Source organism: Diplotaxodon limnothrissa, linkage group LG3, assembly GCF_057381915.1.
Source record: "Diplotaxodon limnothrissa isolate DT_005_m linkage group LG3, D_limnothrissa_male_GT1.1, whole genome shotgun sequence".
Lineage (NCBI taxonomy): Eukaryota > Metazoa > Chordata > Actinopteri > Cichliformes > Cichlidae > Diplotaxodon > Diplotaxodon limnothrissa.
The window spans coordinates 45958188-45981749 of record NC_140598.1 but is presented as its reverse complement, the minus strand read 5'-3'; the positions used below and the strand labels follow the sequence as shown (position 1 = coordinate 45981749).

General features: G+C 37.7%; 1 protein-coding gene across 1 annotated transcript; it reads left to right on the top strand.

The window, feature by feature from the left end:
- The first annotated feature begins 6199 nt into the window (after positions 1-6199).
- On the top strand, positions 6200-17361 carry LOC146636111 (uncharacterized). Its single transcript, XM_085350715.1, has 30 exons — positions 6200-6217; positions 6386-6457; positions 7098-7163; positions 7683-7724; positions 8169-8225; positions 8331-9476; positions 9625-9744; positions 9843-9932; positions 10071-10130; positions 10661-10720; positions 10832-10867; positions 10966-11022; positions 11117-11167; positions 11248-11316; positions 11661-11726; positions 11808-11915; positions 12047-12106; positions 12209-12274; positions 12390-12443; positions 12562-12615; positions 13806-13868; positions 14068-14178; positions 14269-14367; positions 14468-14527; positions 14612-14680; positions 15436-15504; positions 15623-15662; positions 15764-15818; positions 16439-16784; positions 16957-17361. The coding sequence occupies exons 1-30, from the start codon at positions 6200-6202 to the stop codon at positions 17359-17361; spliced, it is 3669 nt and encodes a 1222-aa protein (XP_085206841.1).
- Positions 17362-23562: the final 6201 nt, after the last annotated feature.

Genomic DNA, 23562 nt, shown 5'->3' with positions numbered 1-23562 from the left:
GGTTGAGGTTATCTCTCTGAAATGAAAAGAGCTGCAGTCATTCTCAACATTGCATATTGTGAAGTGACAATCAAAAACTAAAACCTGCAACAAATTTAGCAGTTTTACGTTTTTTGTATTTTACGTCTGATACTCGCCTGTTAATGAGATGAGAACACAGTCGACTTGTGCTTGTCAACTCCTCAGATCAACTGCAGCCTCTTGTGTGTCATACCAGGTCTTTATTTAGTTTGTTTTACTTTCTCTTTCACCTGCCTACAAGGGAATTTCCTGCAATTCCCACCTTTATGATGCATTTAGTGTAATTTATTTACCTTCAAACTGTGTCCTTCAAATACAAAGAAGCAGATCTTGAGGAACCAAAAAATGTATTTTATTTGCTACTTAAAAACTCATCTACAAAAAAGTCTATATGTAAAGTCTATATTTTTGCCACAGCAAAACTTTTATCTGCATTTGAAAACAATACTTTCAAATCACATCTCTCTCTCTCTCTCTCTCTCTCTCTCTCATATGGTGGTTTTAAAAAGGGAATAAAGCTTTCATAATCATTTTATTTATTCGCTTTATTTATCTGCTTCATCCTTTCTAGACTTGGTACCCTTCAGGTCAGGGCATTGTAACTTTAACTAGACACCGCAGGCGTTGCCTGTTTGGAAAGAGTCATGCCACATCTTTGGCAAACTTGTTTGTCTGCAGCAGAGGCGGAGCCAGACATTTGAAACACCCGGGGCTTAGCCTTAAAGGGTAGTATGCATGTGGGATTTTTTTATTTTTTATTTTTGGGGGGGGGGTTAGAAATGACTGAAAGATTAATTGGCTCTGTTTTGAGTTTTGTTCAAAAAAGAATGACTTCATATAGGGAAAAATATATATCAAATATGCAGGACACCTTGAACTAGTTTTTTAATTAAGCAGCAAGGCAGAACAAAGTCGGGGCTGTATCAAGACACAAGGACTAAACCCCAATTCAACCAGACCCAGAACTGATCCGGAATTAAAACAGGACTACAACAGTTCAAAATCAGGACTACTGAGGACTTAACCAAGACAGAACCAGAATCAGAACTAGATGATAGTAGCACTAAAAATCATCATAGACCTGCACTACACTGATTTTTTTAATTCTACCAAAGTACAATATTTAGATTGAGAAAAGTTTATATAATTATTTAGCCTTGTTGTGCAAACAAGCCTGCAGAACTTAATAAATGTAGAATTTGAAAAATAACAAACCTAAAAAGAAACACTAGGTACGAGATAGATGAGAACCTATGATACGGTGATACTTTTGGTAAACAACCATTTGACTAACATGTGTGTCTCACCTGCTCTTGTTCATCTCTGTTCTGTCCTCATTCTCCATCTCCCTCTCTCTCCCTCTCTGCTCCTCTCTCTCCCTCTTTGTGCTGACAATCATCAAATCTACAGTTGAAACCAGATATTTACTCTTCAGATCAAAACACAAACACTTTTTTAATTGTAACATCAAATCAGACTAAATGTTTATTTTTTTAGATTGATAAATATAAAAAACATATTTGTTAACTTTAAGAGTAAAGAGAGAAACTATCTGTATTTCTTAATTGCAAATGGCACCAAATTGTATTCAAATTGAGCCACACTTATGGAGCTCCACAGTTCTTTTCCTGGTGTTTTGGTTGACATCTCTTGATTTTCCCATGTCACAGAAACAGGCTCTGTGTTTTGCCTTATATGCATCCACAGGTGTGCCACCAATTTACTCACATGGACTCTACGAACCAATCAGAAGCTTCTTCAGCTCAGAATGGAATCGTCTGGAATTTTCTTATTAATTAACAATAAACTTAATGTATATGTACTCCTAAATTTGATCAAAGTGATAAAAAAATAGACAGCTCTGTCTCTCTTTATTCTGACATTTAACTAATTCAAAAGATATTTCAATATTTATCTAAAACAAAAGTTTACTCTAATGTCCATTCTTATATTTCAGTACATAACTGAAACCGATTTAGTCGGGGAGGGTAAGAACTGAAAATATGAAATAAACACACGTAAGCTAAGACTCTCTAAAAAAATAGCATTTGTTCGGCTTTTCATTTCGCCGTTTGTTGATTCACTCGAAGAGCGAGTAACGTAATATTGGTCAAGTGATCAGTTTGATATCAATCTTTGGTGATGCACCATCATATTTACATTATTTGTACGGTACGAATGATTTGCTTTGGTACCTGGTCAAACTTAAGCTCTCCTTACTATGGCTGGCTCCGTTTCTCCAACAGCGCACTCACAGGCAGCAGCTGCTCTGCTCGCTCAGTCGCTTAGTGCCTGAGCTCGGATCATACCAATATGAGGGGGGATTCACGCACAGTCATAAATTCCCACAGTGTGCACTATGTGCTTCGAATATTGTGTGTACTTTTTGTTTTATACAGTTGTCAGCCAGGCATCTAACTATGAAAAAATTACACTCCAAAAGACCCCGGGCTTCTGACAAAACAACCCGGGCCCAGTAAGCCACCCCCACGCTCCGCCCCTGGTCTGCAGTAAGTAAAGTTGGGCGATTGGAGGAATATATAAACTATCGATTTATTTATTAAGAGCGATTTATTTTCCCATGAGTAAGCTAATAATGTTGGTTGAAGCTAAGAGAAGCAGTCAACATAAAAAGTAATAGAGCTGTTTTGACAGCACCCTCTTCCTCGTCAGAGTGCGCAAAATGTAGCGATTGATATAAAATTGATTACGATTACAATTGAGTTATAATCCAAAAAGTAGCTTTAATAATACTGAAAGAAACAAGAGAAGAAGGTAAAATATTCCCTCCAAACCAAACTTATAAATTCTAAACGAGCAAATCAGTCGTGCATGATTACATTGCTCCGCCCATCAAAAGTCACCTGAGTGAATATATCACCTATCGTAATTTAATGGGCTGACGATTGTCGGTTGGAAAACTGTTACATAACACCCAACCTTCGTCTGCAGAATGAATTTCATCATATGTGTTACACATGTGTGTAAAATACATGTTATTTTAACATGTGTAGGTTTTTTCCATCCCTTTGACAATCATGGATTTTCTTGATAGCAAACTATCAAGTCTAAAACACTTTATGCTCTGATTAACTGATGCAAGCATTTTTAATTTAATATGATTAAACATTGAATCAGATCTAAATCCCTATAACTATTACAATCAATCAATTATAACTATAAACATGCTCCTATAGCATAACAGAAACATGGGTTCCCTTAGGGGTCAAACACTCATGGGCAATGATTTTTTTCTGCACATACTATTTTGGGCTTTTCCCTGTACGTGTATCTGACATGCCTCTCGCTTGTGAAATATTTAATCTTCAGAACCTCTTTAACTGTCCCGAAAGTGGACTGTGAAGAATGTTCACAGCAAAAATGCATAATTAACATCGTCAGAGTTGAACCCTTCAGATGCATTTTTAATATGTCCATGATATTTTAGATATGGTTGGACATATAAGAGTTCTATAATAATAAATAAGAGTTAGATATTCAGCCTCAGACTTTTCTACTTAACACTTCTAGAACTTATTGCTCTGTAGGGCAGGACATGGTGACTATAAACAGCCTGCCTGTTTGGCTAAAGTCATGTCACTTCTTGGAAGGCTTGATTGTTTGTAGAATGAATGGCACGATACGAATCATTGGTTTTATGGTTTTTCTTTCATTTCTTTGACACTGTAACAGTTTCTCTGTAGCAAGTATTAAGCCTAAATCAATTTGTCTGTCGTAGACTGGCAGAGCACAGTAGAAATTATTATTAGCAGACTAAACAGAGGGGAAAAGGCAGTAACCACAGAGTGAGCATTTGACATTTGAGCAATTTCAATAGTGGCAGTCAGGCATTGCATACTTCACAGGGCGCGCACAAACGCATGAATAGAGTTCGTACCTGGCTAACACAACATTCTGGCTATGAATGAATGTTTGTTCCAGCCTTACGTAGTCAGCTTGATCACCAATGAGCTGGAGGGGAGTCAGCATAGCTGAGCATAGAGACACGACAGGACTCAGGGAGGTGACCACAAATGCCACACACACACTGACCAAGAGAGAGAGAACAAGAGCAACCATGACAGTGTCCACTGATTAGCTGGTGTTACGACCCGGATCAAAAGCTGCAACATAAAAACAGGAGACGAATACCAGAGTGTTAGTAAGAAGAGGTTTTATCTTAAAATGGCATAGCAGGCTGGCTGAACTGGCTAGTGCCACCAAGGCAAAGACTAGTGAGCTCCCTGAAAAGCCTGCCTCAGGTATGCTTTTATCTCCTCAATGTGTTGAGCTGGTGCTAATTGGCCACACCTAGTCAGGTGTGGATGAAAGCATACCTGAGGCAGGTAATTCCAGCTTGGATAAAGTCATGCCATGTTTTGCCAAGTTTCTTTGTTTGTCTGTGGAAAGAATTGCATGATGTGTGTCAATGGTTTTCCTTTCATTTCTTTACAAGTATTTAATTTATTGGTATTGGGCCAAAAATACCATTTCTTTGTAGCTTTTGATTAAACATTATAAGCCACGTGTTAATTATTATGAATAATTGTGTTGTTTAGCTAGATTTTTGAAAGAAATCCATTTATAAAGTCTCTGTATTATTTTAGGAAGTTTACTCATGTATAGAGAAACTTCTGGTGGCATTTTACTGTTTGTTTACAATGAACTGAATAAATGATACAGGCATACAAACAAAAAAGGACAGTAGCACGAGCCAACCAGAACCATCACTGCTCATGTTGTGTCTTTTAATGAATGTGCTGGACAACACTACACAGCATTGTCTTTGGGATGGAGGAAGAGTAACATTTGTGTGAGAAAGAGCACACAAAACTTAAAAGATCCTATAAAGACTATGTATTAGAAAATAAAGAGTTACATTTGAATATGCTGTGTGTTGACATGCATGTGTGTTGGTAAAGCTGTTAGTTTCCAGTCCGTATTTAGAGTGGGCGTGGGAGAAGATTGAAAAGCTGATGAGCTTTTGAGCTGTCTGCGAGCTTGGTCTAATGAGTCATTTCAGTTGAACTTCCTGTTTCAAGGTTTTGCAGAGGCAAGCAGGTGTCAGCACATTTTACAGTCGCACATACACTTTGTTATGCTGTATTTTACAGTTTTCCCATAGAAATAAGACCATTTCTCACAATCAGATTATACAGATCTTCTATAGAGCTTCTGACGTTGTTAAACTAAGAATCCAGTGTCTTCAGTCAGCAAAGGAGGCAAATCTTAATAATCTCCCTGAGTGGCCACATACTGCTATTCTTTGACATGACCAAAGCCCTGGAGTAACAAGGGGCTCTGGACATGAGGATGGCTTTTGTTCATATGGGTTCACTACTTATATAACAGTTCAACTGAAGACGAAGATATGATGTATTTTCTGTTATGCATTTCCAAATCTGAACAATAATTGTTATTCAGTCAGTCTGCGTCTGCTTTCATGCCATTTGTTACACATTAGAGAGTTTTGTTGTTTTCAAAGTAGGTGTCATAAATAACAATACACCGTCACGTCCGCCTGGTTAAGCTGGGAGAGGATAACTGGTCGGTTCGCACTACAGCTAAAAAAACATCAAGAAGAAAAGCAGCTACGACAAGCCGGCCGAACAGGTAAGAGACCGGAAATTTACCTTCAAAATAATTGTGAAAAAACGGCTCTTAATTTAAACAAATTCAGAAGCATAATTTTTAGCTGTGGTTGCACAACCTTGACATGAAAGAGCGATCAAAGGACAATAACAACGTTTTAAGGCCGGGAAATTAAACAGGTGCTATCAAATTGTTATTATCGTTATTATTATTATTATCGTTATTATTATTATTATTATTATTATTATTATTATTATTATTACATTCTTGACTTTTTAAACGGCCGTGACAAAATTAAAGCATTAAAATATAATGTGTAGAGGTCGAAGGCACTCTTAAGCCGTGAATGTTGGTGTTATTTGGGTTTCAAGCGGACGAAACAAGAATCGCATGTGCAGAAAATCCTCTTATTTTGAAAATCCTCGGACCGGCCGACCTGTCACAGGTGAGTGAGACTCAGAGCTAATTATAAACGTCACTCCAGTAGGTCCAGAGGAGCTGCTGCGTTTAAAGGATAACTCACACAGGTGGGGAAACACATACCGGTTCACCTTCAACATCAAAAAATTAACCAGTTTTGCTCATCATGAGGGAAGATGCGGCTGTGAGTATTAAAGAATTTCAAATAAATAGCGAATAATCAGTGTGAGACTGTTGCAAGCTAATTAGAATGTGCAGGCTGACGCTTTGAGGAGATTTAAAACTTTCCATTGTCAGAAACTGCAGCTTCATTGTTGGTAATCAGTTACTTTGATTTGTTTGAATATTGTAGGAAAATATCGAGGGAGGGGACGAACACGGAGAGGCGACAACATCAGAAGCTGCATCTGGAGAGAGACGACGTGTGAGTACTTAAAAGTGCACTACTCAATGAACCACTTAAAATATACTACAGTTTTCGCATTATGTCCTCAGACTGGTAAGCACTCTCTCTTCATGGTTTCATGTGTCATCGCCAGTTTCCCTGTACTGCTGCTGGCATGTTGTGCTGTTTTTGTTCAGGCAAACGAACTAGATTGACATACCCAGAATATCAAGATGCCTCCTGTCATGCGTGCCTTTTGCACAGCAAAGCTAATTTTGTGCGATCACTGCTGTTGGACTCTTCTCAATCACAAACATACATTGATTCATTTAATTTCTAAACACGAGATTCTACAGGAGGAGTAGGCTTACCGGATTTCATTTTAAAGTAGATGTTGCGTAACTTCTTTATGTCATGCAACAGTCTAGTCTAAATGTAAAGCTGCTTTTAAGCCTCTACATACTGTATGTACTGTGAATTAAAAGTAAAAGAAGAACCTTCTGCAGGAATACATCCTTAAGTCTCAGAAAGTTACATGTAGCTATTTTGTTTAGATAATCATTATCATTTTAACTGCAATCTGAAAATATTCCATTGATACCAAACTATCACTGGTATTGTACTCGCTGGCTCACAACAAAGAAAAGTGGACCATAATCCATGCATGTTATCTTTACAGAGTATTGCGGAACTGCAGAATATGCTGAAAAGAGTTCCCCAGAGTCCTTTCCATAATCGGTACAAGGTGAGCAGACACACAAATGCACGCTCTTGCTTTCTATCTACAATCCATACTTTCTTTGGAGGAAGAAGCGAGGGGGGTGTCAGAATTTCAGGTTGTCTAAAAATTTTGACGTAACAACTAAAGTTCGGTGTGTGGTTTTTTTTTTTGTTTTTTTTTTTGTTATATTCTCCAAAGTTTAAATGAGAAAGTTACAATTTGTGACAACCTGAAATTCTGACTAATGAATGGAAAAAAACCCCCCAAAAAACACAGAGGGTAGAAAGCAGTTTTTCACTTACACAGAACTGCAGGTTGTGTAAAATTTGCCTCTGTCATACTTGTGAGTTATGGTTTAAACGGCACCAAAATACGAGTTAGTGTTTAATGGACAGGTGTGGAAGTGCATGTCACATGCCTGGAAAAGTGTATTTACTGATTAGCATTTCAGGCAACAAACACATGATACGTCCTGATAATGTCATTATGTAAACACTTCACTCCAGAAATCTCTTTTTAGTGTCAGTGACTTTTTGCCCACAGGGTGGTGAGTGGTCAGATGTGACTGACAACGCTGAACCACAGGTGAGTTTGTGAGATTGTGTTAATTCAAACTCATCTTTGTGTTTTTAGAAGACCTCCTCTTCTGTCTGTGTCACAGGTTAAAGCTGCACCCTTTGTCTAATCACGCTGTTGTCAAGAGATCTTGTCTGACTGGACTTTTCTATTAATAAAGTGCCTTGTCAGCATGTTGTAGCGTTTAATCTTAGACTGTCATTAAAAGAAGCATTTCTTAGCGATGCTTTCCAAATGACTTTGCGAGAGGAACGATTCTGGTGTGTGGCCATTGAAATATTAAGAAAAGATCAATTGTGGGCGATACTGAAGCAACTAAAGTTAAACTTGGCATAAATACTACCCTGCCACCATGAAACAATCTGTAATTGTTTGAGGAACATTTCCTGTTAAGCCCTGAGATGTTTTTGCATGACATGACTAAAATCACTTCCTTTTCTCTCTTTTTAAAAGACGAATGGAGTCAATGGGAGTTCTTCCAGGATGAACCCTTTCTATGCATATTACTTGGTATGTACATTACACTGATTTCATGCTTTTAAACCCAGATGACAACATCACGTTTTTGTTTTAGTTTTTTGTTTTTTAAAGAATAATCTTGTGCCCCACTATCAGGAAAACAAAGGTGACATAACAGAGGACAAAAGAAAGAAAACTTCGGAGAGCGTCGACTGCGATTCCCTTTTTGTGTCTCCACCTGACTTTCAGAGCGATCTTCCCTCTGAAAATAGGACTGAGGAAAATGGAGGCATGTTTCCTGAACCCAAGAACAACCTGTTCAAAAGCCAAAATGACAACAATGACCAAGACCTCTTCCACAGATCAGCACCAAGTCATAATGCAACTGTTAATGGTTTTCATGATGTGACCCTGAACTCTCCAAACTTATTTAAAGCAACTCCGGCTCAGGGGCAGAACCTCTCTAAGAGTTTTCCAACCAGAAGCTCTGACCTCTTTAAAGGCGAAGAGGACTATCTTTTCCAGGCTGATAAAAAGGAAGATTTGTTCGAAACTGCATGGGCTAAGAAGGCGGACCCTTTTGATAAAGCTGCCAGTACATTTGTAGACCCATTCACATCTCCTTTAAATAAGGAGGATGATTTGTTCCAGACTCCAAAATCTACTGTGGCAAATCCATTTTATACTGCCACTGAGAAGGCGGATGATCTGTTTCAGTCACCACAGCCATTTTACACAGCCCCAACCAAAGAAACTGATTTATTTCAGGCAGATTCAACAAAGAAAGACAAACAAGATACTAAAGAGAAGGAACTTGTTGGCTTGTCTTTTAAAGAAGACTTGAGTGCGTTTTCCACTTCATCGACGAATTCAGTTGATCCATTCGCAAGCCCGATCACAAAGGATTTATTCCAAGATGTCTCCAGTTTGGGTGACCCATTTGGTTCCACTCCCTTTACAAAATATGACCCTTTCCAGGATGTTTCTAGTGGGACCCCAGACATTTTTCAGCGACTTCCATCACAGAGAAGGGCCTCCAAAAATATTGCCTCAGATTCCTCATACTCTTCTCTTAACAGTCCTTCAGAATTGAAATTGGATGTGCCAGACGCATCATCTTCACATGTATTTAAAAAATCAAAAGCTCCGCCACCAGTTCCACCAAAGCCTTTCCAAAAGCCACAAGAGATTACCTTGACAACTCCTCGGGGAACCAAGCATGACATTCTTCAGCCGACCCCCATCATTCAGGCCGGGGATCTGTCTGACTCGCCCAGCCAATCTCCAAGTAGAATGAGCAACGTATGTAACAACCATCATTCATTATCTGTACATTCAAGTGTGCTGTGATGAAGTTCCCTTTGTGCAGTAGGTTGTATATCAGCAGCAAAGTTTAACTCTGATTTGTACGACATGCGCCTGATAGCTTCTTTTATAATCAATTTCGCAGATGCAGTCTTTTAAACGTCCGCCGAAGCCGCTTCCTCGAACTCGACATCGAAGGCCAGAACGGCCACCACAGCCAGAAAAGCCACTAAAACCAGAAATGGCACCACAGTTGGAATCCCCTGTAGGCTAAAAACTAAGTTTCCTCTTGTTGAGCTGACAAATATGCTGGATTTGCTTTGCTTTTAACTGCCTCCTTTGTCTCCTCGCTGCTGTGTTTAGAGTGAACCTGAACCAAGCGTACCGAAGGTCTCTCCCAAACCATCCTTCAAAAATCTAAAACCGATTACTCGCCGTAAACAAAAAACTCCGGTACGCCATGGGGTTCAAATTTCAAATTTATGTGGCTAATTGGTTTGCACAGAAGAGATTAAAACAGTAGTTTGTTTTTATGATGCTCTGAATAGGATATATTATTTTTATAAATATTTATTTATTATAATTGTGCAGGAAATGAAACCAGTGGAGCCTGAGAACTATGTCTTTGAAGACATCCTGTTTATTGGGCAGGTAAGTTTCATTAATCAAATATGAGACTTTGATCACAAATTTTCCATAGATTGCGATAAAGATGAGGACTTTCTACAGACAGACCGAGGCGACACTGTTTATGAGATCCTATGGAAATGTTGGATGGAATGAACATTAAGACACTTTTACTACTGGATAATGTCAGTTGGCTTAATATGCTTTCCATATAAAGATACAAGACCAGTGAAGTCAAATTTTACCTTTATGACTACCAATCGATCACATTCAAGGCAGTTTGTCTATTGGAAAATGTTATTATCGAATGATGAACTGATGCTGTATATTGACCTGATGGTAAAGAGAGACAATCTTAAATGGAAGCCAAACCTCAGGGGATGCAGGAATGTTCTGTTTAGGGTGGATATGCATACTAAAACTAAATGGCACCACCACTGCGTCACATAAGCTCTTATGCTGTTGTTGCACAAACACATATTGTAACATGAATTATTACAAGAGGGTGGGCAACTGGCAATATAAAGATCTGTTTTATTTACATCTTAAAACAGGAAAGGTGTGTGGAAGACTGGCCTGATGACAGTCCTCAGCTAGACCCAAACTTCAAACCTGTAAGAACACATTTCTTAAAATTGACCTTGGAGAACATCATGAACTCATGTCTAATCAAAATTATGCTAAAAACATTCAAGCTACTAAACTTGTGATATTTTTTCCCCTAGTCAGGAACACTGAGACTGCGAAGGGAGTCGCTGAAGGTCAGACACCGTTCGTTATTTGACTAGCTTTTATTTATTTATTTTTTTAATCGTTATTTTAAACCAAAAAGTAGCTAAAAGTCAAATATTTTCTTTAGGCAATGGCCGATTCTGATGGAGGAAGTAGTGAAGATGGGAGTCACAGCAAGAGCAAGGTATCATCGATCTCATTTTATTCATTGTTACACATTCCCGGCTGTTTTACATCCTATGTCTTGCATGTAGCTTCACCTCCAGTATTTCTTATAGAAAAAGAACAAGGCATTCAGAATGTCCCACTTGTCCAGGAGAGGGTCAAAGGTACGCTACGAAAAACCGTTTCCCTGCTTCTTTCTGTGTGACTGTTTGTCATTTTAATGCCAAGGATTCTCACTTTTTAGAGCAAATCTCCCGATGTCATAAATAATGGGAAGAGCAACACGCTGCCCCTCACGAGTAAAGCGTCCAAGGTAACACTAGATTGTCCAAATTCTCTGTGGTTGTGCAATATTAAAGGATAAAACTGGGGAAAAAATGGGAAAACATTATTCTTGGAAGAACAAATAAAATGATCAATGTTTTGAGAAATGGTTCAAGTGGGAAACATTCCTGTGTCTCGGGTGATCTGTGCCTTTCAAATGCTAGGCGAATCTGTAAACCACTACACTCCCAATAGTTTAACTATAAAACTTTAAGGAAATTCTAAAGTAATAAATATTAATAAAACCTGGGCATGACATTTCGCTTCACCATAAAGTTGGTCATAATTAGATTCCTAGCGAGCACACTAATATAAGTGTCGTTCTTTTTTTAGGAACAGTTTTCAGAGCTGCAAATGTCTGCAGGAGAGTTTGAAGATAACAAGGAGATGGACTACAAAGTATAGATTATGCTCCTCCCTCTTCTAACATTTCAGTAGAATTCATAACTTTGTTCATTAACAATATGTTTTTATTACCAGAAGAAAAGTGTGAAGCCAAAGGTTGGTCACCTGTTTAGGAGACCATCTGCCAATTCCCCTGTGCTGGAGGAAAAGGACTTGAATGGACATTCACCTTATGCATCAAAGGTAGGTTGTGTGAATGAGTAGTTGGTATGGATACATTAATTTCCCCCAATCTTTGTGTAAATGCTTTGAGTTGCTGCCATGTGATTGGGGCCTGATATTTGCATTAACAATGGATAATGTGCATTTTACAGGGGGCAGCTTTGGAGCAAAGTAGTGGTGAAGAGGAGGAAGAAGGGGAAACTCATGGAGAGGTTGATGCTCTGAAATTTGTTTGCTTTTGTTATGCTTATGATAAATAACAGAGTCTGCAGACTGCCGTGCATTTTAAGAAATATGGTCTTTTCTCTCTCCAGAAAACCAAAAAGTTATTGAAAGTAAAGTTTGTGCCACGCAGAGGATTCGTCATTACTCCAGTTAAGGTATTACACACACACAGAGCACTATTTAAATTTCAGCTTTTACTGCTTTGTAAGTAAAAATCATGTAATTTGCAAAAAAACAGTTTAAAAATGTTTTAAACCATTTTCTCTTCAGACAAATGATGATTCAAAGGGAGCTCATGGTTATACACCTCATAAAGGCTCAAAGGTAGGAGTGTGTAAACTAGGACTCCTGTAGTTTGGACGTTGCATGTGAAGTTGCTCAAATGTGGTATTTGTGGTATGAAGGCATATCACATTCTTGAAACTGTTGTTTTTCCATGTAGGAGAAATCACATGACGGAGCTTTTGGTGCACATGGCTACACACCTGATAAGAAGGTAACAGTCAGATTTGGCTTGCATAAACCTGTCTTCTATAACTCGGTGTCCTGTTTATAACCAGTTTGCTCACCCTTTAAAAAGGGCGAAGCAACAGAGTTAGCATGGTTTTGTTTTTAAGCACTTTTTATAGTCGAATGAAAATAAGTAAATGGGTACATCAAAAAGATGTATTCTTGACTAACCTAATTGTCATTATTTATAATATGTTTAGTTTTTGTAATGAATTACTATTATTGATTACATTCCATATTAATTGCTATTTAGAAACCTTGTAGTTTGAAATGGCATTTGATGTAATGAAGCCTTGTAATCACTCTGCCCACCAATATTGTCATATTGTGACATTAACATCAGAACTGATAAATGAAATTATCACATGGATGGGAAATTCAAACTGCAAGCTTACCAGGAGTTGTACCAATGAAAGGGAAATATTTTCTTATATCTTACGATAATACATAGATTCTGTTTGCCTGCAATTAAGAGTTGCGCAATAAAATTTGACACATATTTTGGCTCCTTGAAAATTATCTATAATGTGACAATTATCTTATCACATTATGTCTTCATGTTGCCAAGCAACCACCTACCTACCAACGGGCTTAACCCGTATTCTTTATAGCATTGTATGATATTATTTCACAATGCTAAGATGTTGTTTATAGCCACAAAATTAGGACGATGCCTCCTATGACATGTGTTGTTGCCTAGCAACCACCTGACAATGGACTAAAATCACAGACCAAATAATACTGCGCCATGAGCATGTACTAGTGTTATTGAATGCATGAGTTAAATGTGACTCAATGAACCCACCTTAAATCTTAATAGGACAAGTTTGCTTTGTTTTGATTGGCCGTCGTTCATTTCATACTTTACAGATGAGTGTGTCCTCGAAAGTTTAAAAAGATTATTGGATTATGCAAACTCAAGTTATTGGTTTCCTCTGAAGGGGAAAAATACGGCTTCTGTATCGCCTTTAGTAGCTTTTTGTATGCTTTGTGAATGATTTGTCCTCAGCAGGATTTAGTTACAGCTTTAAGGGTGAATTCATAACAGATTGAATATTCAGGAATTTTATTATAATATTTTTGCTCTGAGTAATACTATCTGGATTCAGGATGGGGAGTAATGAGTTTTTGATTTCTGATTTTCATAAAGTTTCTTCTTTTCTTAATCTGATAAAGACCAGCTGGTGTGCAGAGGAGCTAGAAAATGAAGAGCTAAATGAAATGGAGGACTGCAAACCGGTATTTTAGATTTTTTTAATTTTTTTTTAATTTAAAATTTCTCAAATTTGTGTTTTGTAACATTACCATTAAAATCTTTGAAACAAGGTATTTATTTTTTTTGCCGAGTGACTTGTAAATTGATTCTGATCTATTCGTGCTGTTAAATACATCTTTGTGCCGTCACCATGACAAATAAAATAGTTTTTTTCCCTGCTAGAAAAAAGCAAAACCTAAACCTCCCCTTCCTGTGCCACGAAAAGCTAAGACAGCCAATGGACAGAGTGAACTAATCGGATTCAGCTACCACACACCCCGGCATGCATCAAGTGTATGTTTATCTTACAATCATTAGCATAACACACTATTGCTAACACTTATTGAGCTTTGGGTTTCATTTATTTACTTCCTGCTTCTGCAGAATGTGTTTGCTGAGGACTACACGACAGACAGAGATTTCACGAGTCCCGGAGAGATGTATGATGAAGATAAACAGGATGAAGTGGACTTCTACAAACCGGTACTCATTTCACTTTGATTTACTTCTACTGCTTTCTTTTGCCATCATGTAATATATGACTGAAAAATACTTGTTGTTTTTTTTTCTCCCCTGCCAGCAGAAAAAGGCCTCAAAACTTCAAAAGTCGCCCAAAAAAGTCCCCAAAAAACTGAAACATAAGGTTTGCTAAACTTTGCAGGAGTTTTTCTTATTGCTGTCTGGTCTTCAGGTACAAGACCGCATCATTACTCTGTCTGTTTCATAGAACAAAGCCACACATGCAGAGAGTGAAGATCCACCAGGAGCTGGTGACTACCTATCAGAGGCTGCTAGGGTGAGTTCACAACTTTTAACATGAAAAAAACCTAAATGTTACAAAAGTACTTTGACTTATACAGCAATGAATAGTCTGTCCATAATCCTTATCTAATCACACCAGTATTGATGTCCTAATAAGAAGCATTTACTTCCTCTCAGGTTATTCTGGAATGTGATACACATTCTTGACTTGGCTTTGAGTTTGATAACAACTTCAGGCTCAGTTAAAACATTTTCCATCGAATCATCTTCATGGAGAATTTTACCTTTAAATAATCTTTAAATTAAGAATGCTGTCATGATAAACTTGGAACACATATCAGTGCTGGGTACAGCATTGTTACCAGTTTTACTATTTTACACTAATAACTCTGTTCTAAACCTGATTTAGTAAATGAAGAGTGTGTTGCTGTGACAGAACCAAAGCCTAAAACAGGATCAAACAAACTGTTCTGAGTGATTTCCTTTCCTTAAGAACATTTTGTCGTTATTTATACATGGCAAACTTTCGTTTCTCAGTCGTCGGCTGCTTTTTGACAATGAAATGTTTTGTTCCCCACTGCTGCCTTCGTTCTGTTTCTCTCTGAACCACATTCCTTTGACATGCGGCCAGACTGGTTTAGTTGCATAGTCTGACACACCAACTACAACTTGATATGTGCAAGGGCTCAGCTTGTTTTGATAAGTCATGTATGAATGTGTGCTGCAGAGACTTGTTGACTCAATCACTGGTTTGTTTTTGGTCACGTCCACCCCTCCTTTCCAATTTAGGCAGAGTGGCGGGCTGCTCAGATGGATGAGCAGGCTTTGGCAGATAATGAGAATGAAGATGAGGATGGGGTCAGTCTTTGGGGTTTTTTTCTGTTCTTTTTTTTTTTTTTAAACACTGCAGATACTCTGTTTTAAACAGGCTTGTTTACTGATCTTTCAAGTAAACTGTCACACTTCATTTTCACAGGACACTGATAGTTTGATGGAGTGGTGGAACACAGTGGAGCGTGAGTCACAATCAGACTTGTTCACATTGAAATAAAGGAAGCTAACACTTTGACATATTTTCAAAGCTTAAATAACACCTCTTGCTTGTTTTGCATTACAGAATGGGACGAGGTGGCATCAGACGATGAGGAGATAGTCATGAAAGATGAATCAAAGTACGTGCAGTAATTTCCAGCTTGATACCAGAAGTTAATGTTGTGGTAATCTGTCATTCAGTAAATAAGTACGAACCCCTCCTTTTTAAATTTTTTTTTTTTTTCCAGGCAAATGGGAAATGGGTGCAGTGCTTATTTTTTATTTTTTATTTTTTTAAATGTTCAAAAACGTGTGGAAATACAGTAGATAAGGTGAACTAGTTTGTAATGTGATTGAAAGTTAATTATCAGGTATTGGCCACCTTTATTCTTTATAATAGACTGAACTCTCTTAATGAAGCTTTCTTATAAAAGTGCTTCTTTGCCCCGTTGGCTGCCTTCTGCTCTGTTCCCTGACATTTTGATCCCATTGATGTCATTTTGATTTTAAGGTCACATTACATGCCATGTGTTGTGAATCATTTTGGTGGTGCAAAATTATGCCTGGAAAAAATAGCATTGCCTGTCAAATCTATGATATTGGTTCACTTACATTCTGGCTAAACTGGAAGCCAGGAAAATTGGCCTCTTCAGGCCAGGTCAGCAGACAAGCTGATGGGATCCCAGATGTTATTTTATCAAGAACCCGATTTTAACTCGCTGCTTCCAATTCTCTGCTTTGGCTCTCGATTACTTCCCAGGTCGTTCACCATATTGGCAGACAAGGTTCATCGAGGCCTGCGTGTATTCAACAAGGTCTTCACAGAGCGAGCCGAGGTCCTTTGGCAGGACATCATCAAGCTCCACACCATTGCTGACGACATCAACGAGTTCCACCAGAAAGCCAAGATTGCTGGGATCACTGGTGGCACCACCACAGCTGTGGGCGGTGTGACAGCTATTGCTGGTTTAGCTCTGGCACCCTTCACTTTTGGCGCCTCTCTGGTAATTACAGCTATAGGTGTGGGTGTGGCGACAGCTGGAGGAATAACTTCGGCCTCTGCAGCCATCTCGGACAATGTTAACAACATGCAGGACCAGAAGAAGGTAAGCTGCAGTTTTATAAAGCGCAGTGCTGTAGATTACTTGGAAACTTCTCAGAGCAGTGTTTTTACTTTTCATTTGAGGATTTAATGCAACTTTTTTGTAAAAGTTAAAACTGAATATCACGTCTCATCTCATGCTTGAACCTGCCTTTTTCTTTTCTGACTCTCTTTAGGTTGAGATAGTGCTGCAAGAGTATGAGACTCACCTGCTGGACATCAACAAAATCCTCCACTTTGTCAATGAGGGCTTGTACAAACTGCGAGGCCATCCGTTTCTCAGGTCTGGAACCCAGCATTACTCAGAGGACTGGGAGATCCGCAGGGCCGTCCAAATAATAAGCTTGGTCGACTCCCCCGTGATGCGAGCGACGGAAATGACTGACGGAGCGGTGGCCGCAGTGCAAGGACTCTTTGAAGGCATGGATAAGTTCTTCACCAAGGACTCCAGGGAGCTGAAGAAAAGCTGCAAGAAGGAGATGGTAGCTAGACTAAAAGAAGTTGCAGCCGTGCTCAATGACACAATAGTGGAACTTAACACCTTCAGAGAGGAGCTTCAGGAGGCCACTGGAAGTATTTGAGCAACTCCAGCACATTGCTACTCATTTATAAAAGATTACCAACACCCTCTCCTGGCTCACTGATCGAACTGTTGATTCATTTTGCACCTGCCTTTAAATATGAAGTTTCAGATTGGTTTATTCTATTCGAGGTACTTTGAGTAAATTACAACTGTGCTGCAAGGAGTGCAACACATGTGACGCTTGTAATGGTCACTTTGGCTGCAGACAGTACAATGCAGTTTCATGATTGACATTCCTGTCACACGTATTAAAATGTTTGCAGTGGAAGTATTAGTAGTATTGTGTTTGGTAAATTTTACTCTCGCAACTATTTTTTTTTTTTTAATTATCTGTAAGAAAAACTTTAGAAGAGCTGAACTCATTTTAGATGTTTAAAGAGAAAATGTGACAGTGCTTCATATTCACAATCAAATGTTTGGGTAATTGTAATTTATTGAATGTTAATTTATTTTTAATATATCATTGTACTGTTCTCCTACAAACAAGCCTAAAGTTTATGAAGAGAAATAACCCATTTGCATGCGCATTATGTTTTTTTTTTTTTTTTTTTTTTTTTAAATACTGGTGATGTCACTATAATGCAGCTTTTTACTGGTGTTTTTTTTTTTTTTTTTTAAATTATATTACATGGCATGGATTTGAGATGTTCTGTGCTGCTAGATATATTACAGATTACTATAGATTTTACTTTGTTACTTTAACATTTTCCTTTTCTGATGAGAACCCTTCTTTTATTTTTGGTAATCTGAATGAGTCTCTATATTAACTGCTATATTGAACCTAACTATGAATCAAGGAAGGCTTTAGTTTGTGAATCTTCCTGCATTAGTTTTAACCTGAGTAAGATGTGTTTGTCAAGACAGTGAAATAAAGAAATATGCTCCTGTAACACTGAAGCTTTGTCCTGTTTGGCAGATTCCTGCACTTCTGGTTGCATAAACTGAAAAGGGGTGATTGTATTGTACTGTAGACTACGCACAAATAAACTGTTATTTGTGTACTAGTTCAACAGCTAAATAATCATAAAATGTAATTATATGTAATGTAACTAGGTCTTTAAAGTAAATATTTACTTCTATAATTTGACTTGGCAAACCTAACATAAATAGACATGAAATTAGCATTAGAGCTCAGTAAGTGTATATATTATGGTAGAATTAAAGACTGGGCCCACAGTTTGACGCTAGTTTCTTCATTTTGTGTTTTGGCTGTCAAAAGCAAGTTGTTGTAAATCTATGGAAAATGTGCTTTAATTGCGTTAAAAATGAAGTCGTGAATAGAAAAAAAATACCAAAACAAATTAAAAATCAAAGAAATGAACAGGCTGTTATGTTAGTAAATAGGTTTGTAGGGTAGAGATGTGTATTAGTGAGAAGCTAGAATAAAAGGTTTGTTTGTAACATTGTAACTGTGAGTATTTACTGTCATAATTAAAATGCTAGAATCAATAGTTTGGGTTACAGAACTGTGATTCCAAAAAAAAAAAAAAAAGACAGTGGAGGCACTCATTTTTCACCTCATATAATCTATCCAATATCCTAAGACTCCTTCACAGGACAGCTAGTTTATTCCATCTTGTCTAGGTGACTGCTAATGCACACACTGAGTCATGTCTTTGTCCAAAAAATGAAAAATCAAAAAAGCATTAAAAGATTCTGCTGTTAAGAAATATCATTTAAAAGAAAGGTGAGAAGAGCACACCTTACAGGTTAAGAATGTTTTAGCCATTAGCAGCTAACAATAAGGCAACTTTAAGCTGTGAAAATCATGATTCTTAATATTTCTTAATTTCTTTAAAAAAACAACAACCACAGAGAGTAAAATATCAGAAAGTCCCTATCCAACTGATGTGAAACAAAGGTGAGTTCATATCCTGGAAACTAAAAGCAATCATTTGTATTGACAATTTCAGCTGAAAGCTTCGCAACACTGACATCAAGTGGCATTAGACACACTAAACCAGTGTGCCATTGGGTAGGTAAGGTATTTTAGAATAGAATAGAATAGAATAGAATTCAACTTTATTGTCATTGCACATGTCACAAGTACAAGGCAACAAGGAATCCAAACAGTCAGAGGCTGATGAAAGAGCATTTTAAAGTACCACAGTGACACTGCTTAATAATTGAAAAATAAAAATAAATCTCTAATGCACTTTGGGTCAAATTTCTTGTTTAAATGTTCTATAAAAAAGGAGACGTCCACACAAAAAGGTTCAAACAGTTTTCATAGTGCATGTTTGAGCTGTGTTTGATAGAAACAAATTACTTTCAATTCAATTCCATGCTATTCTGTTCAATTCATATAGCTCCAAATCACAACACTGTCGCCTAAACCTTCTTTATATTGTAAGAAAACACAGAAAAAATCAGGACAGACCCCCTGTGAGCAAGCACGTTTGGTGACAGTGGGAAGGAGAAAAAAATTTTTTAACAGGAAGAAACCTGCAGCAAAACAAGGCTCAAGTAGGAGCAGCCATCTGCCGCGACCGGTTATTAGACAATCGCACTACCATTGATTCTGTACCAACATCAGTGTTGGCAGTGATACTGTAGATATCGGATACTTCCCCCACATCTATTTGAAGATGGTGGGAAGGATAGTAGAAAGGAGAATTAGAGGCACATAAAGAAAAACAAATTATTGAGCATTTTGAGAAAAAAAAGTCAAAATGTGGACATTACAGTTGTATCTACTGCCACAGTTGCTATGACCTCTGAGTTAGTAAAATTGTACTTCAGAATCAGTTTAAGTGACAACAAAAGACATTATTTTCCTTTTGTCCCATAAACATAAACTTGGAAAAATGCATTTGTACAAAATGAAACGTTATCAATGATTAGACATTAGAAGAGGATGTACCATTGTCACAAAATATGCGTCGCTGGCCTAGCAGTTTATCTTGAAACAAGAAATGTAATCTACTCAGTTTGATTTTTTTCTCTCAAAGTAAAATTCTGAAGATAAAATTCAAAACAGGATTTTTTCTACAATTAAAATTAGGACTTTAATCTCAAAATTTTGAATTTATTCTCAAAACTATCAATATTCTTCTTAATGTGGTGCTAATACTTGTTTAACAGAGAATGTTAAAAAAAGTCTTAGAAAACTAAGACTACCTTTGTAAAAAACAAACAAACAAACAAACAAAAACTTTAATCTAATCCTTTTTAATCCCGTGGCAATTGAAATGAAGAAAACTGCACAGTCTTAAGTTTGATGCTCCAGGCAAAACGTTAAAAAAGTTAACCATGAGTAGGCTACAGTATGTTGAGAAATAAGGGCTGAAGATTGTTGTGTAATCCTGTGGGATTAATTATGTGTTAATTAAAAAATAGGTATGACAAATGAAGAAAGGCCCACAAAGGGTGTTTATATCCAGGCCAAACAGTTTAGTGTTGCCTCTGTGGATGTTTAATGCTCAGTCAGCTCCACATTTCTGGGCACACATTCAAAACAAGCCCCAGGGAATGGGTAAACGCAAAGCCACGCCCCTTATAGGTAACACGGTGCCGCAGGAAAAAACTGGTAGAATTAATGAAAGCATGGCGTGTCACGTTCTGCCTTCTCACAGCTGTCAGGGTGTCGAGCAGTGACGCCAAGTAGCTGTTGTTGGCCAATGTGCAGCAACACTGTGCTGAAATCAGAGCACGGTGTGACTGCCATGTCGCCCCTCCCTTAATTCTGAAGAGGAAGCCCACTACTCTGCGGTGTACACGTCTGAAAACTCGTTTGTGTTGTTAGGTTAAACACAGGCCCATTTACTGGGGTCAAGCTAGCGTCCAGTTTGACAAGTACAGACGAGCGAGTCCCCACTTTGTTGTGTGTTTTGTGTGTATACTGAGTATTATGGTAAGTGACGTCGAGACCTGATTTCAAAATAAAAGCCACATTCGATTGATTAACCTTCAACATTAACAAATACATCTGCCCATAATAACAATAATCAATCCACTCTCTAACGTTAGATCCACAGGACACACCCTGGTACTCTAGTAGTACCTCGTCAATATCAAAGCTGTCTTCTTTGGGATTTCAAAGTCCTCTGAATTGAACTTTTTGAGGTATTCTTTTAATAACTTTAGTTAAAAAGAAAACTCCAGTTTCTGCATACTAATTGCAGTCTATATTAACAGTACCCTTACACTGGTACCATGTTAATATCAAATCAATCTGATTTTACATTTCAAGTAAAAGCCATTTGAATTTGCCTGTATATGAGCTACACTTTGAGTAACTTCAGGATGCTGTTAAAAGTAAAATTCCTGTTTCCACAGACTAATTGCAGTCCATATCATCAGTAGATGATTCTCATGCTGGTATAACGTCGATCTCAAGTCAGCCTGATTTTAAAAGTAAAAGCTCTTTGAAATAACCTGTATCTGAGATACGTTTTATAATTAATAGAGGACGCTATCAAAAGGAAAATTCCTGTTTCCATTGACTAATTGCAGTCCATATCATCAATACATGCCCTTACAGTGTATCATGTCAACATCAAGTTCATCTGATTTTGGATTTCAGAGTAAAAGCCCTCAGAATTGACCTATTCTTTTAGTAACTTCAGAATGCTGTTAAAAGGAAAATTTCTGTTTCCATGGACAACAGTTCATGTCAACATATATCACATATAATCCAACAGTGGAGTCTGTAAAGGTTTTTATAACCAAAGATGGTCCACTGTGGAGCAGTTTGCCAGACAACTGCTTAGGAACAATAATAAGAATAAGAAAAAAATGTATTGATCCTAGAGGGTAATTCATATTTAATCTGATATTTGTATGAGAATTGAAAAGCCTGATGCTGTGAGTGCAAATAAGGTCTTTAGTGTCCATCTTTCCACTACCATTTCCATCGTGGTTCCAGTTACAGAGCCAGTTTTTCCCACTAGCTTTCGACGTCTCTTACCATAATACTCAGTATACACACAAAACACACAAACAAGTATGCTTCCCCAGCAGAGTGCAGCAAAGAACAGCAGACTTTCCACCACAGACTGATAGAATACTTTCCGTGTGTTACTGCAGAGAGAGCTTAGCATTCTGAAATAAAGAGGCAGTGTTGCACCTTTTTGTAAAGTTTGTCTGTATTCAGGGACCAGTCTAGTTTGTTATCTAAGTGTAAAATTATATATTTATATATTGTCACCACCTCTATGACCACCCCAACAAACTTTGACAGGCTGGAGGGGGGCATGAATCGTCAGAAATCTATTTATTTCCTTTGTCTTAGAGGTGTTCACTATGAGGTAATTTTTGTGACTCCAATTTGTGAAGGCTTTTACAAGACCCCTGTATTCAGATTCAGACACCCACTGCAATAGCAGTGTCATCTGAGTATTTCTGGATTTGGCTAGAAAAAGAATGTGAAAAAGAATGAGGCCAGGACGGTCCCCTGTTGAGTCCCCGTGCTGCTCAATAATGTCCCAGTAACGAATTTCCTGGATCTGACAAAGAGTGGCCTTTCTGTCAAGTCGTCTATCATCCAGGAAACAAAAGAGGAATCTACTCCAATCTCTGTGAGCTTGGTTGGATGGTACTGAAAGCAAATCAACACAAATCAATTAGCCAAACTACAAGCGTAATGCCAGGTTGACCTGTAACAGTTGTTTTCTAAATTCAAAAATAATACAATTACCAAAGACCTTAGAAACAATGTGTCTAACCAGATACTTTCTGAAGATGACCTTACCTAGGCCACGGTATTACTGTCAGGAACGTGGTTATTTTTGGTCAGTATATGTATATGGACTCCCCATGATGTACTGATAACTTGTTCTCCTCTACTCTCTCTTTCATTTACATGTACAGGTCACTATTAACTTTCATTACAGTATAAATGAGTATATAGTATAAATCTGAGGAAGTGTACGAAGTGTATCAATGTTTTCACATTTCGGCACGGACAACACAATAATTCTAAAACAACATATTATAGCGCTGAAGATCAACATCCTGTTTTTATATATTTTTACTATGTTGGTCTTCCAGTTCATCCAGTTGTAATCGAGGACACCCGGGCAGTACTACTGTTTCAAAATGTCAACATCCTGTCCCAGGATAGAAATTTGTCTTGTAGCGATAACTCTCTTTAAGAAATCAAAGAAGAAATCCAAGAGGCTAATTGGAGCTCTTTACTGTGACTGTTTCAACAAAATCCATTCTGAAAACCATTGTGTTTGCATCAGTAAAATCAGAA